At 34.0% G+C, this 12,668-nt stretch overlaps 1 protein-coding gene across 12 annotated transcripts in view; it reads left to right on the top strand.

Annotated features, from left to right (window-relative positions):
- NRG1 (neuregulin 1) overlaps positions 1-12,668 on the top strand; it is a gene marked incomplete at both ends in the record, with an annotated part of 207,454 nt that overhangs the window by 178,851 nt on the left and 15,935 nt on the right. For 8 of the 12 annotated variants that reach the window (XM_084231879.1, XM_084231877.1, XM_084231876.1 and 5 more), the window contains one exon: positions 9,330-9,388. In XM_084231879.1, coding sequence (XP_084088005.1) covers positions 9,330-9,388 — 59 coding nt within the window. Of the gene's footprint in view, positions 1-8,653; positions 8,722-9,329; positions 9,424-12,668 lie in introns of those variants that run through there. The other 4 variants (XM_084231878.1, XM_084231883.1, XM_084231873.1 and 1 more) reach the window with 2 other exon arrangements.

The following is a 12,668-nucleotide window of genomic DNA, read 5'->3' as shown; positions in this document are numbered from 1 at the left end:
CATGGTCCTGTCTATGAAGCCAGTTCATAGTTTCCATATGGTCCATCTGTCTAGAGCAAAACATTGCTGAAGCATGAGCCACATCATTCAAAATGAGCTCTATCCCTGACTAAAGACATGACTCAGAAACACCACAAGCATGGACATTTCCAAGTAGTCTCTCTGGTCACCTAATCTACTGTTGTCTTCTTGGGAGTTGAAGTAGAAGTCTTTACAGCAAATCTCTTTTGTTTCTCTGTTTAGAACAACAAAGTATTCCAAATGGATTATCCATACAACAGTTAAACACTTCTCTGTAGAGAGGTTGGCTGCTTACTTGAACTTCCCCCTGGGGACTGTGTGGGAATTTCAGTGGTGGTTCTCATCTTTTGTATTTCTTTTTTCCCTATAGTAATTTCAAATTTATCCTGGGGAAAAATAGTTGTTCTTCCAGATTACATAAAGATGAGACTCATCCCATCACTTGTCCTACAATGCCTCATGTTATCAGGGAGTTCAAAGAAACTAAGCAATTTGCATATGAAATTGTCTAGATTTTCAAATTTTCTTGATCCCTTAGTTCTTGATATCTATTCTTTTGAACAGTTGTAGTAAATAACAATTTTGGAAGATATTAATGTAATGTTCTTGATCTAAAAGTGATTTTATACCAGCCTGTCTTATAAACCCATCAGGCTATCCCAGGGACAGATGTGATTTCACCATGAAGAAATTAGACATTTAACCACCAATTTCGGTGAACAGTCTAGAGTCTTTTCACTTCAACTCTCTGGAAAATATCTCTATTTATAACATAGAGTTAATATGTTCTTTGAATTTTCTCCTAGGGAGACAGTGAAATTAAATAAATTCATTTCTGCTAAAGTACTTTTAACTCTGGGGAAGAAAGATTATTTTCCCCCTCATAACAAAAAGTAATACTACATTTACTCTGTAGATGATGGGATATATATACACATATATATATAAAACAGGTAAAGTCACAACAAATATAATAAATTCAACCAAATAAATGAATATTAACATTTGTTTGTAAAGCAACTACATCTATGTCAGCCATTTTTTTAAACACAGAGAAAATGTAAGTCATGATATCTTGTTCCTAAGAACATAGTCTGTTTAGGAAAATGAAGTGACTAAAATAGGAAGTCAATTAGAGTGAATATATCCCAGGGGATACAAGGCAGGTTATTATGGTAATGAAGTTGGAGAAGACTTTGTAGACATCGCCATCACTATGGAATCTCTTCTGTATGCAGCAGACATTGAGGTTGCGGTTATCTGTGAGACAGGGTGACTTGCAGATCTTAGGCCAGTGGCTCCATTGTGTGAAGTAAAACAGAAAAGCCAAGTTGGACAGTAGAGTCAATTTATGAACTGTGAAGGCCAGGCAGAGGACTGTGGACATTGTGATACCCTGCACAGAGTCACAGTGCCTTCTGGATCCGGAGAGTCGCACCCTAAACACAGTGGATGTTTAGGGAAGAGAGAGACTTCCATACAAACTGGAAAAATGGAAGAAAAAGTCAGACACTTGGTAGCGTTAAAGTTTTATAAAATACTGGCATCATAATTATGATTATGATAACATTTATAATGCTTATTAGTAGCTAGATTAACATAATTAAACAAGGAGATGTTGATTCAGATTTGTAGTTGTGTCCTGCAGCCTTATCATCATGACTGTAGAAAGAAATTTGGTATAGATAAGAAGGTACACATTGGATCAGAGCTCCCAGCCCATAGAACAGACTGACTCTATTCCATCTCCAGACCCAGAAGAGTTCATTCCTCCAAATGGGTGTGTCCTTGCCTGTGACACTTCTCTGTTCCTAGATGCTGTAACATTTAACAGATACTGAGGCATTTTGTGAGAGATTCTTGTGGCTTAAATCCAGATAATCAGCTCTTCAAATGACCATGTCTTAGATTTCGCCTGTGTTTCTCATGTATCTAGAATCTTGCTGTGTGCTAACTAGGTATTTAATAACTCGTTTTGACTTTCTCTCACCTAAGTATATTGAAGGAAATCCTTTTATATTTACAGGAATTAGTTCAGTTTGTCTAGATTCAGGTGCATTGACAGAGTTCATCATAAATTGCTGCTTTTTCCCTCCTAAAATCAGCTAAGCAGCTACCTCTACTTTGAGCCTCTATGAGGTATATTTGGATTAGCTTGAAATGATGAACAAAACCATGCTGAACTCTGTCCTCATGGAGTCTGTAGGCACTAGGGATAACAAATATATTTCAGGAAAGTAATTTAATTATGAGTTATAGGTATGCCAAGTGTTATGGAGGCTATTTAGGGACCTAAGGGAATGTATAATCAGGGGTCCTCAACTAGCCAGAGGCAGAAACTCTGTAAAATAAAATTATAGGCAGCCCTTGTCTTGAGAAGCATCTAGTCTGTTTAAAATAAAATGCATAGTTTTGAAATATTTACTTTGTATGATATAAGTAAAAAGTGAATATTTAGATGTTTTGTTGTAAACGAGGTTGGTGGATAGAGAAAGCTATAAAGTTCTGAATTGCTAAGCAGTTTGATAAGGCAGGGAAGGGTTCAAATTAGCAGCCACTATGTCATATGTCATGATGACATGGTCTTTTGGGGGATGTAGATTGATCCCATATCTGATTAAATTGTTTGACCCCAAACTTAGGGACACATCAGGTAGAGTAAACAATAGCAAGGGTTTCAGTCTGCAGATGAGCATTTTAGAACAAGCTGTGCAAACATACTTTTGGGAAGGGCACCAAGGTTCAAATAAAAGGGGTTAATCCATAAATGTTGCCACTCTCATTTTGGGGTTTATGTCTTAGACACTAAAAAACAACATTTGAGAGCTGGGAAAACTTAGATTATTTTCCTCAGTACCTACCCACTAGTCCGGTGCGGCCACTATATGTGTACAATTATCTCATGGATTGAGTTGTAGTCCCCAGGTCATAATAAAAGGAAAAAAGAGGATACATACAAGCTGATCAGTAATGCAGAGGTATGGGGTTGGAGCTGAAGGAAATGTTACTGGAACATTTTAGATTTAATATTTTATTTAATGATTTTAAAGAAGGCATTCCTTTGAGGAAATGAATGTCTTTTGCAGATGATGCTGTAAAGAACACTAAAACACAAATTAGAAAAGCATATTCAAACCTCAAGAAACTTCTCTTAGAGGTAGATAACAAAATAAGATTCATCTTGGAAAAATGCAGACTAATAGTAACAATACATTTGGGAAAGAATAATCTACAACACAGATACTCAGCCAGTGAGTGGGCGTGCTTCAGCCAGAATGAGGAGCAGGCTTGCTGGTGGGTGAGAAAAGTCAGTGTTTGCAATATGATATTGTGGAAAAAAAGACCTGCAGGATTTGAGGTAGCATATATACTGCCAACTCTAGTTTACACAGAGTGAGGGGAAAAGGCTCTAATGCCTAACACAAATGTACTGCTTCCTCGGTATTTATTTGTTAGCATTTCTATTATTTGATACTTGTAAACATAGACACCAAAGAAATTGTTTCAGATGCTATACAATCTGAAGGAAATACCACAGCTAGTAATGAGGTAGAGCAAAGAGGCAATAAGGACTCCTTTTTTAGACAAGATTTTTTTTAATTGTTGAACTATTTCACTGTGGAGTTATGACTTAAGAGAAAGAAAATAGCAGATGTACCCCTTGTTTCTCTTCTCCGGTCTGATCAGGGAGGGCCTGATGGAAATTAATAATGCTAAGAAATAAAGGAAAGAAAGGAAGGGATGTCTAAGAGTTATTTATAAATTGAGCATAAATTTATAAAGACTTAAAACCATTTATAATGGTATAGAAAATTAGCCGGTTCTAAAGAAGTACAAGTTTCTTTGAGGTTTGTAAATATCATTGAATGTGTTTAGAGTTTCACTAAAAATGGGAATGAATTTACCCAATTAGAATATTGAAGAGTAAACCAAAAACTAGATGAATTCTCAGAATACATCAGTTTATGATCAATTACGTATGTAGGAAGCATATCCAGATAATAACAAGGGAATAAAGCTATTATGCAGAAGTGTGAAAGTGCAGAAGATCCTTGGTTAGTTGATTGCACTCCTTTATCAAATACTCAACTGGTATTTTAGTAACAGTATTTAAATTTGAGATAGAGTTATTATTAGAATTCTGGAGTCCCTCCCAAATTCCAAACATAATGTTTTCATTTTATTATTTAGGAGATCGAGTCTGTGAGGAAGGTTCTGTAAGCTCCTATAAAAAAAAATTAAGAAGTCTAAAGAACAGAGTATGCCATAAACCATAAAAAGCAAAGACAAAAGTTCAATATTGACCTCTACTTGGCAGATCAATGGACTGTATGATAGTCTTTTTTGATACAGTTTGTAATTGAACACTAGGCTCAGTTTAACAAACACTTTATGTCAGGTACTCTGCTGAACATTTGAGACATAGTGATTAAAAGATAGTCACTGTCCCCACAAACAGATAATCACAGCACACATAGGTCAGGCCAGTGACAGAGCAGGGCTGGGTGCTGTATGAGAGACAAAGGGGGACTCCTCACCCCGGGCAGGGAAGTGGGGAGATGGGGAGGTGAAAGGTAGAGTTCAAGGAAGGTTAGTTGGAAGAAGCTCCAACAAAACCGACAATGAATTTTCATCTTAAAAACAAATATTGAATATTGTTTACCATGTGAAGAACAAATGCTACAATTTTTAAAAATGCATCTTCTATCAGTGGGAAAAAGTATATATTTAAGACAACTGTATGGGCTTGATTATTATTCAAACAGATTGATCTAAGAAGTAAAATTCTTGGAATTTGCTCAGACTCTTGCCAAAGCATATTACTCAAAGTCAAATTAATTTCCCAGGAAAGTGATCGATTGGAGGCTTAACATGCAATGCTAATATACAAATGTGTCAAAAGTCAGTCTCCTTCTTTCAGAGGTGATTCCATAGAATTTAATCAGAGCTTATAGATCAGATGAGTTTTCATTTGTACATACTTTCTGTACACAATCGATGCAGTCTGCAATTTGCTTATGCAGAAGCTACCTCAGTTTCCGCTTCCTTCCATTTGACTTTGCAATAACTCTAGATGTCCACGAAAGTTGCATATGACTGCTATTGCTACACATGTGAATTACTTAGGAATAGATATTTCCAATTTGTTTTACCTTGTTTGTTTTACCTTGATTCCATGATTGTCTTAAAGTCCAGTCTATCAAAACATTTTTAAAGTCCTTGAGTTCTGTCCTCACTAATTGGGAAAGCATTCAGAAGTGATGTCGGCATTTTTGCACAGTGATTCCATGGGTTAAGCTGAACATTGGCTCCCAGAATCTTGTGGTAAAAGAGACTTTTAATAATCACTTAGTCAAATTTATTTATTCTGTCACTGAGGAAAACTAAATCTTAAGCCAAATGGGCTGCTCACATACAGATCACAAGACATATTGGAGAAGGTTAGAAGACTTTAGTTTCCATCTTCTAAGGAATCAGGATCGCCAATATCCTAACAATATACATACATACATTTCTTGGGGATCTTATTTCAGTGCAGATTTTTATTTAGTGGTTCTGTACTGGGGCTGGAAATTCTGCGTTTCTAACTAGATCCCAGGAGATGCTGGTGCTTTTAGCTCATGGGCCAAACTTCGGATAAAATAAGGTTTTGCTATAAGATAGTTCATTTCTGAGTGAAGATAAACATTAGTGAAAGCTTATTTCTGGTTCAGATATAGCCAATAATTTCTAAAAATATTGACATATCTTAAGTAGTTCTATCTTTACTATACCAAATATTCTATATCATCTTATGATAAATCAACTATCATCCATCCCTTAACACCAGTTTCCTAGAATGAATCATTTTAAAATTATACCAACTAGAAAATTGATTGGGTAATATTTTTAACCCCCCTTACCTGGCTGTCATGTGCCCTTTGATATCAAACCTGGCATGTGACATATACAACTTCTTAATAAATGCATTCCTTCACTTAAGGAACTCATGATTCAACAATAATTTATTAATTTCACTATATTTAAAATAATACATTTCTCACAACAAATGGTTCAAAGGTTTTCTCACATACACATGCTCATACACACACACACAAGCACATGATATTTACATATATTACACCATGTGATATAAAAAGTTTAAAAGGGCTAAAAAGGAAAAAAAAGTTCAAAAGGGCTAAGAAGGTTTAAAAAGTTCAAAAGGGCTAAGAAGGAAAAAGAAAAATATCAGATGGTTTGACTTATAGCAGGAATATAGGGAAAACAAATAAGACATCAGTGTAAAAAAATAATAACAGTACAAAACACAACGAAGCAAAAACAGACAATTATAAATCAGAGACATACTGCAGGGGAGGAGGCAGGAGAGGGATCAGAGGGAGTGGGGAGGAGCACAAGGGACTGAGGTGATGGTGCACGGGGGCATTGGTAAAGGAAATTCTATGGGGACTACACCTTGAGGATGTGGGGGAAGCAAATATTGTTTAAAAATGAACAATGATGAAAAAAATTTTTAAAAATATTAAAAAAATTCAAAAGGGCTATATCAACACAAGATGTGTCTTGTTAAGATTCTTAATATTTTAATGATCATAATTATACTATGAGCTTATTCAAGTACTCAAATCTTGAAAATCTAGAACTTGCTAGTGTTTTATCTTGTAGTCCATTCTTCCTAAAGTAGGAGAGGTAAATGCACCAAATCACTTGACTGCATTTTTTTTTGTATTTAATTTGGTTTTAAGGGAATAAAAAGATCATCCTTATAGTAAAAATGAACAGTGCTATTCACTTTTTTATATCAAAAAGATAGCTTTTTAAAAAATATTTATTTATTTATTTATTTATTTATACAAGCACTGGGTAATACAGTCAGAAGCGCAGGAGGGTGAGAGAATTCACCAGAGCCAGAGCGGGAAGCAGAACAGGCAGACTGACGAAGTACACTGCTGAGGGGAGCAGTGGGCATGGCAGGAGAGATCTGCGCACCATGTGGAACCCTCACTGGCGGCCAGGGATTGAACCAGCCCTGCAGAGGCTGCGGGCAGCTTCGCAGCCCAGCGCTCAACTACTGCGTCACCGGGGAGGCCCAAGATAGTGTTTATTCTTATTCTCTGCAAAAGAAAATGTGTATAAATCAAAGGATATGCTTCAAAACGTAATTACAATGAACTGATACTTTACATTGTGGTTCTGGTATTAATGAACCATTGACAGTAGTCATGACCACAGAGGTTGAACATCTGTAAGTATATTTACTTCCTAGAACCTTTCAATAACTCATATATTGTTGCATAATATTGGGTAAAATGAATCCAATCTGATTTGGTTTAGTGACTAGAGTGAGAGAAACAAAAATAGCTACTGTAAAGGACTTTTGAATTTAATCACAGCCCCATTGCTTGACCTTAAGAAAAATATTATACCACGATTCCAGTATGTTGATGGGTAATTGTAAGTGAGTAAATAAAATGTAAATTTTATACAACTCAAAATCTCAAAATAGTTTTACCTTAAGTGTAAAAATGACATCTATATTAAGTACTTCTCTAGACAAATGGCTAATTTTTTTAAACGTATTTGTCTTTGATTTGAAATAATCGCATGAAGTGAAATTTGTACTAATAAAAATCTGCTACTACTATTTTTCAACATTAAAAATGACAGCTACTTTGTAATCTTAAAAAAACAGCAAGGAATGTAGTTTTTTTTTTTGGTCTGTTATCACCAAAGTATGAAAGTGCTTGCCTGCTAATGTAATTTGATTATTTAACTTATCACATAAAAATACCTATGAAATAAATACAGTAGTCCCCCCTTATCTATGACTTCACTTTCCAAGGTTCAGTTTCCCCTAGTCAACCACAGATTGAAAATATTACATACAATCAGCTTTTGAGAAAGAAAAGACCACATTCATATAACTTTTATTATAGTATGTTGTTATAAATATTCTATTTTATTATTGTTAATCTCTTACCATGTCTAATATACAAATTAAATTTTATCATTGGCATGTATGTATAGGAAAAACATAGCACATACATATTTTTGTTAATATTATATTAATGCATATATTAATATATATTAATATCACATTAATATATATAGGGTTCAGTACTATCTGTGGCTTCAGGCATCTACTGGGAGTCTTGGAATGAATCCCCTGTGGATAAGGTGGGACCACTGTATGAAATTGAGTGTGCATAAAATAAAAGACTCAGGATCATTTAAATATTAAAAGATTGTAGATGGAACCATGTAAACTCTTACCAAAACCAGAGTTTTAATACAATATGAATATCAGTAGCAAACTGGGAAATAACAATAGGAAAATGACTTAGTTGCCCAGTCCTTGCCACCCCCTTCAACTTTTCATCCTCACTGTCATTAATGTCAGTAAATTTATCTTTTGAATATTGAAGCAAATACCAACAAAAAACGTATATCCACAGTTTTCATGGGACATTGTTTTCTAGATGTGTTATCCTTTCCTTTTGTTATGTTTTCTTCATGCTATTCAGTCACCAGGTCATTTGTAGGAATCACCATATTCCCTAGGAGGAAAATTGCCAGTCTGAAAGTTCAGTATCTTTAGCATTCTATTGCTTATCACATTTTTGCCCTCTAGGTGCCAACCTGGATTCACTGGAGCGAGATGTACTGAGAATGTGCCCATGAAAGTCCAAAACCAAGAAAGTATGTTAAAATAATCTGAAATTTGCTTTCTTTCCCAAACTACAGCAACAATCACTACCACTTGGTGCTTTTACAGCTCAATTATAACTGATTCCTCTTGTTCTAATTATGGTTTAACAACTCTGGACATAGCCCATTTAATATGATGGTGTGTAACTGTCTTTCAGCATGGGCCCCAAAGGTCATACATTTAAAAGAATTATCCATCAGGACAGCCAGTGATGCTGGCAACCATGATGGGCAGGCCAACCAAAAAAAAAAAAAAAAAAAAAATTTCCTTCCAATGTTTTTGACCAAAGCTCTCAAATGGAAAACTGAGATGAGCAAGATGTCAGCTTTAATTGTAAGTGGCTCCCTTTGAAAGAAAGCAGTCACATAAAATGCTTGGATCTTTATCATACAAACCCATACAATATTTTGTCCAAATGCATAACCCTTTGGGGGAAATGCCAGAGTTTGAAAGCCATGATTAGGACAAAGATTCAGTTCCTGAGCGTGAACTCACCAAATTCAGTCAAATGACACTGAAGGAGCTTCTTTCTAGCATATATTCACCTCTTCTCTTTTTCTCTGTTTTTTCTACCATTGTTTTTTGTTTCTTCTCTCAGGTGCCCAAATGAGTTTACTGGTGATCGCTGCCAAAACTACGTAATGGCCAGCTTCTACAGTACGTCCACTCCCTTTCTGTCTCTGCCTGAATAGGAGCATGCTCAGTCGGTGCTGCTTTCTTGTTGCTGCATCTCCCCTCAGATTCCACCTAGAGCTAGATGTGTTTTACCAGATCTAACATTGACTGCCTCTGCCTGTCGCATGAGAACATTAACAAAAGCGGTTGTATTACTTCCTCTGTCCGTGATTAGTTGGCTTTGAGTTACTGATAGGTATGTGAGGCTCCGGATGTTTCTGGAATTGATATTGAATAATGTGATACAAAATGATAGTCAATATCAAACAGTGCAATTATAATAAAGGCATTTAAAAGTCTCACTTTTATTGATAAAATAAAATCCTTCCACTGAACAGTTCATCTTCTTTATAAAATGACAACATCCTGAAAAAGATGTTGCTAAGTTGTAACTGATATGCACTTGAAATGATGGTAAGTTCATTTTGGTTGAGAATGTGTTATTTATAACAAATAAACATAATAAAAAGAGTTCAGATGTTTCTTTTCATTAACCAAACAGTTTGCATTTAGGTATAAAAAAAGACACTGAGTAGGAAAATTTAAAACAAACATTTCATGGCAAATGAGATATGCTGGCTTCTGTTTCATTGCTTAGGAAACAAGTGAATCAGGACTAGTTTAAACAAGCATTTATTTATGTCAGCATTTCTTTATGCTCATTTCAATATTTTAGGGGAAACAGTTGTTTTTTAAATTATTTGCTTTGTAATATGAGTTCACTATTAAATATATGTATATATATATACACATTTATTTATGTGTGTATATATATGTGTGTACATACATACGTATTATTAAATGCAGAAATGGGATATCATGATTAATTTCTCTGGCTTTATGAGGGTTTGAATATCATTTCTAAAAGAACTGATTCACATTAAATGTAATTGTATAGATAACTAAACTACATATTTGTCTTTCCATCATGAATTGGAATACAGCTTTTGATTCTGGAGCTTTCAAAGCATTGTTTTTAAATGAATTCTATTTAGTTATCCATTTAGATCAGAGGTTGAAATCTCTTTTTGTAATAATCAAATGAGAAATAATACCATCACCATCACAACTACTTGACTCTGCTATTGTAGCATGAAAACAGCCACCGACACTGTATAAACTGATTGCATGGTGGTTTGCTATGAAAACTTTATTTACAAAAGCAGGCAGTGAGGACTGCCAATTGCCCAACTAGAAAAGTTATTTCACATAGCTTTTTGCAGTATAAATTTGCAAAACACAAGAATTAATGATACAACTTAATCATTGAAAAACAGATTTACCTTTGTTCAGATGCATGCAAAGAATAAGATTTTTTCTTCCTTTCAACAGTCATGGAAGAATAAATTCCATGGAAAAATAAAATCCATATGCATTATGTGGAGGTTAGAGCTGTAATATTCAATCACTTATTTAGTGAGGTAGTAATTTTATGTATTTACAAGGGATATACATCAAAAATTATGTTCTAGATCATTTTTATTGTGAAAAAATGGTAAATCATCATAGTTAATTTCCAAATACAGTCTTTATTCACAAATCCTTAAATAATATGCATATATTGGGCAGAATTTTTCTTAGCTATAGATAAACTTGTTAAAGGTAAATAATATGGAAAGTAAAAACAGGAGAGAAATAATAGAATTTTATTTAATATATTAAAGTGATTCCTTTTAGAAATGTGTATATTTAAATAAAACTAGATTCAGCCAAACTGGCAAGAAAATTATACTTTAGAATTCAATGAAAATTATGAACATTCATATTCTGCTGAAATGTTCAGTGTTTTAGAGTGCCATTGTGCCTTGAAGACTGTTGGGGCACTATATAAAGAAAATCTTGTAAAACTGTAGATATTCCCCAAACAGCAAAGCATTTTAGATATGACCGTAGTAACCAGAGAAAATATTCTCAACTTCTCTTTTAGACCCTTTCACTTTCATAACGTATCATTCAAAAATAGCCAGTATGTATTTAATCAGAGTGTGACTCTTTAAGTATATTCTTCAATAAGTGTGCAGTGGTGCTTTTAGAAGACATCCAAGAAAGCAGCATTCATATTTAACATGATTTAACAAAGATTGGTAGGAAGCGCACTTAGGAACAAAATTCATAATGACTGTGCATTATGCTGCTTCATGTCTGAAAAAGCAAGAACTTATTATCAGAAACCGTTTACAAAGCTGTCTTGCTCAGAGTTAATTTTCTAATCTCTATGTCTTAATTTCTCAATTCTTATTTATGTAATCTCCCACATAGAAGGTAGGAAAAAATTTTTTGCTACTCTAGGAACTTTATGTTCGGTAGCAATGAAGGCTGCAAGAAGGATTTAAAAAGTCACCACAGTGGTAATTTTTAAAATGTAATTATTTATTCATAAAACATGAGAAAAAAATTTTAAAGAAAAGATATCCCCTAGCTTTAAAGAGAAGAGAGCAATTAACTTATCAAACCATATTTTAGCTGAAGAATAACATTCTAAGAGAATATATAATTTTAAAGTGTTTATTAACACATAACTTACATTATTAGTGTCTGATGCAATTTTATGGTCAGTGTCCTATGGGGCACTTATTGATTTATAATATATATGTCATATAAATATACACATGATGTATATATATCATTTGTATGATATATATATATAAAGTTACTTTAAAATATGAAAGAAAGGAACAAATGTACATTTCATATGACTTTCTTGCAGGCAACATTTGTTTTGAAATAAAACATTTATAGAACTTTCTAGGAAATACTGTCAAGATTAATCAGCTTCAAATTTGACCTATTGACAGAATTCCTACTTGAAAGGATTGTGTGTGTATGTGTGTGTGTGTGTGTAAGTGTACAGGCAATCCATACTGATTTGTTGATTTATAGACTTCATAGGGAGAAAAAAATGAAGGCATTCACAGCTTCAATAGCTCGAGGCAGTATGAAGCAAGTATGTCATATATATTAACACACAGTAAGAAATAATCACAAAACAGCACAAATTATAGAATATTGCAAGAAAGTACACTTTTAGAACATTTAGACACATTTGAGAATGAATAAACCTATATAGCAGATATCCTTAAATATTCAAATATTCAAAACTATTGTTTTGAATCATAGGTTAGTAGTGAGTAAATCATTTGTGTAGATTTCTAAATGCTGTTAGTAGATTTATCAAGCATAGACATTTTGCTGAGAGTAGAATAAAGGCATATTTAATCTATGACAAAATTGTAAATCCCAACTGTGTGTTAATGAAATTGTA

Source organism: Talpa europaea, assembly GCF_964194135.1.
Source record: "Talpa europaea genome assembly, chromosome: 4".
Lineage (NCBI taxonomy): Eukaryota > Metazoa > Chordata > Mammalia > Eulipotyphla > Talpidae > Talpa > Talpa europaea.
Note: the sequence above shows the minus strand (reverse complement) of the source record. Positions and strands in the feature narration are given on the sequence as shown.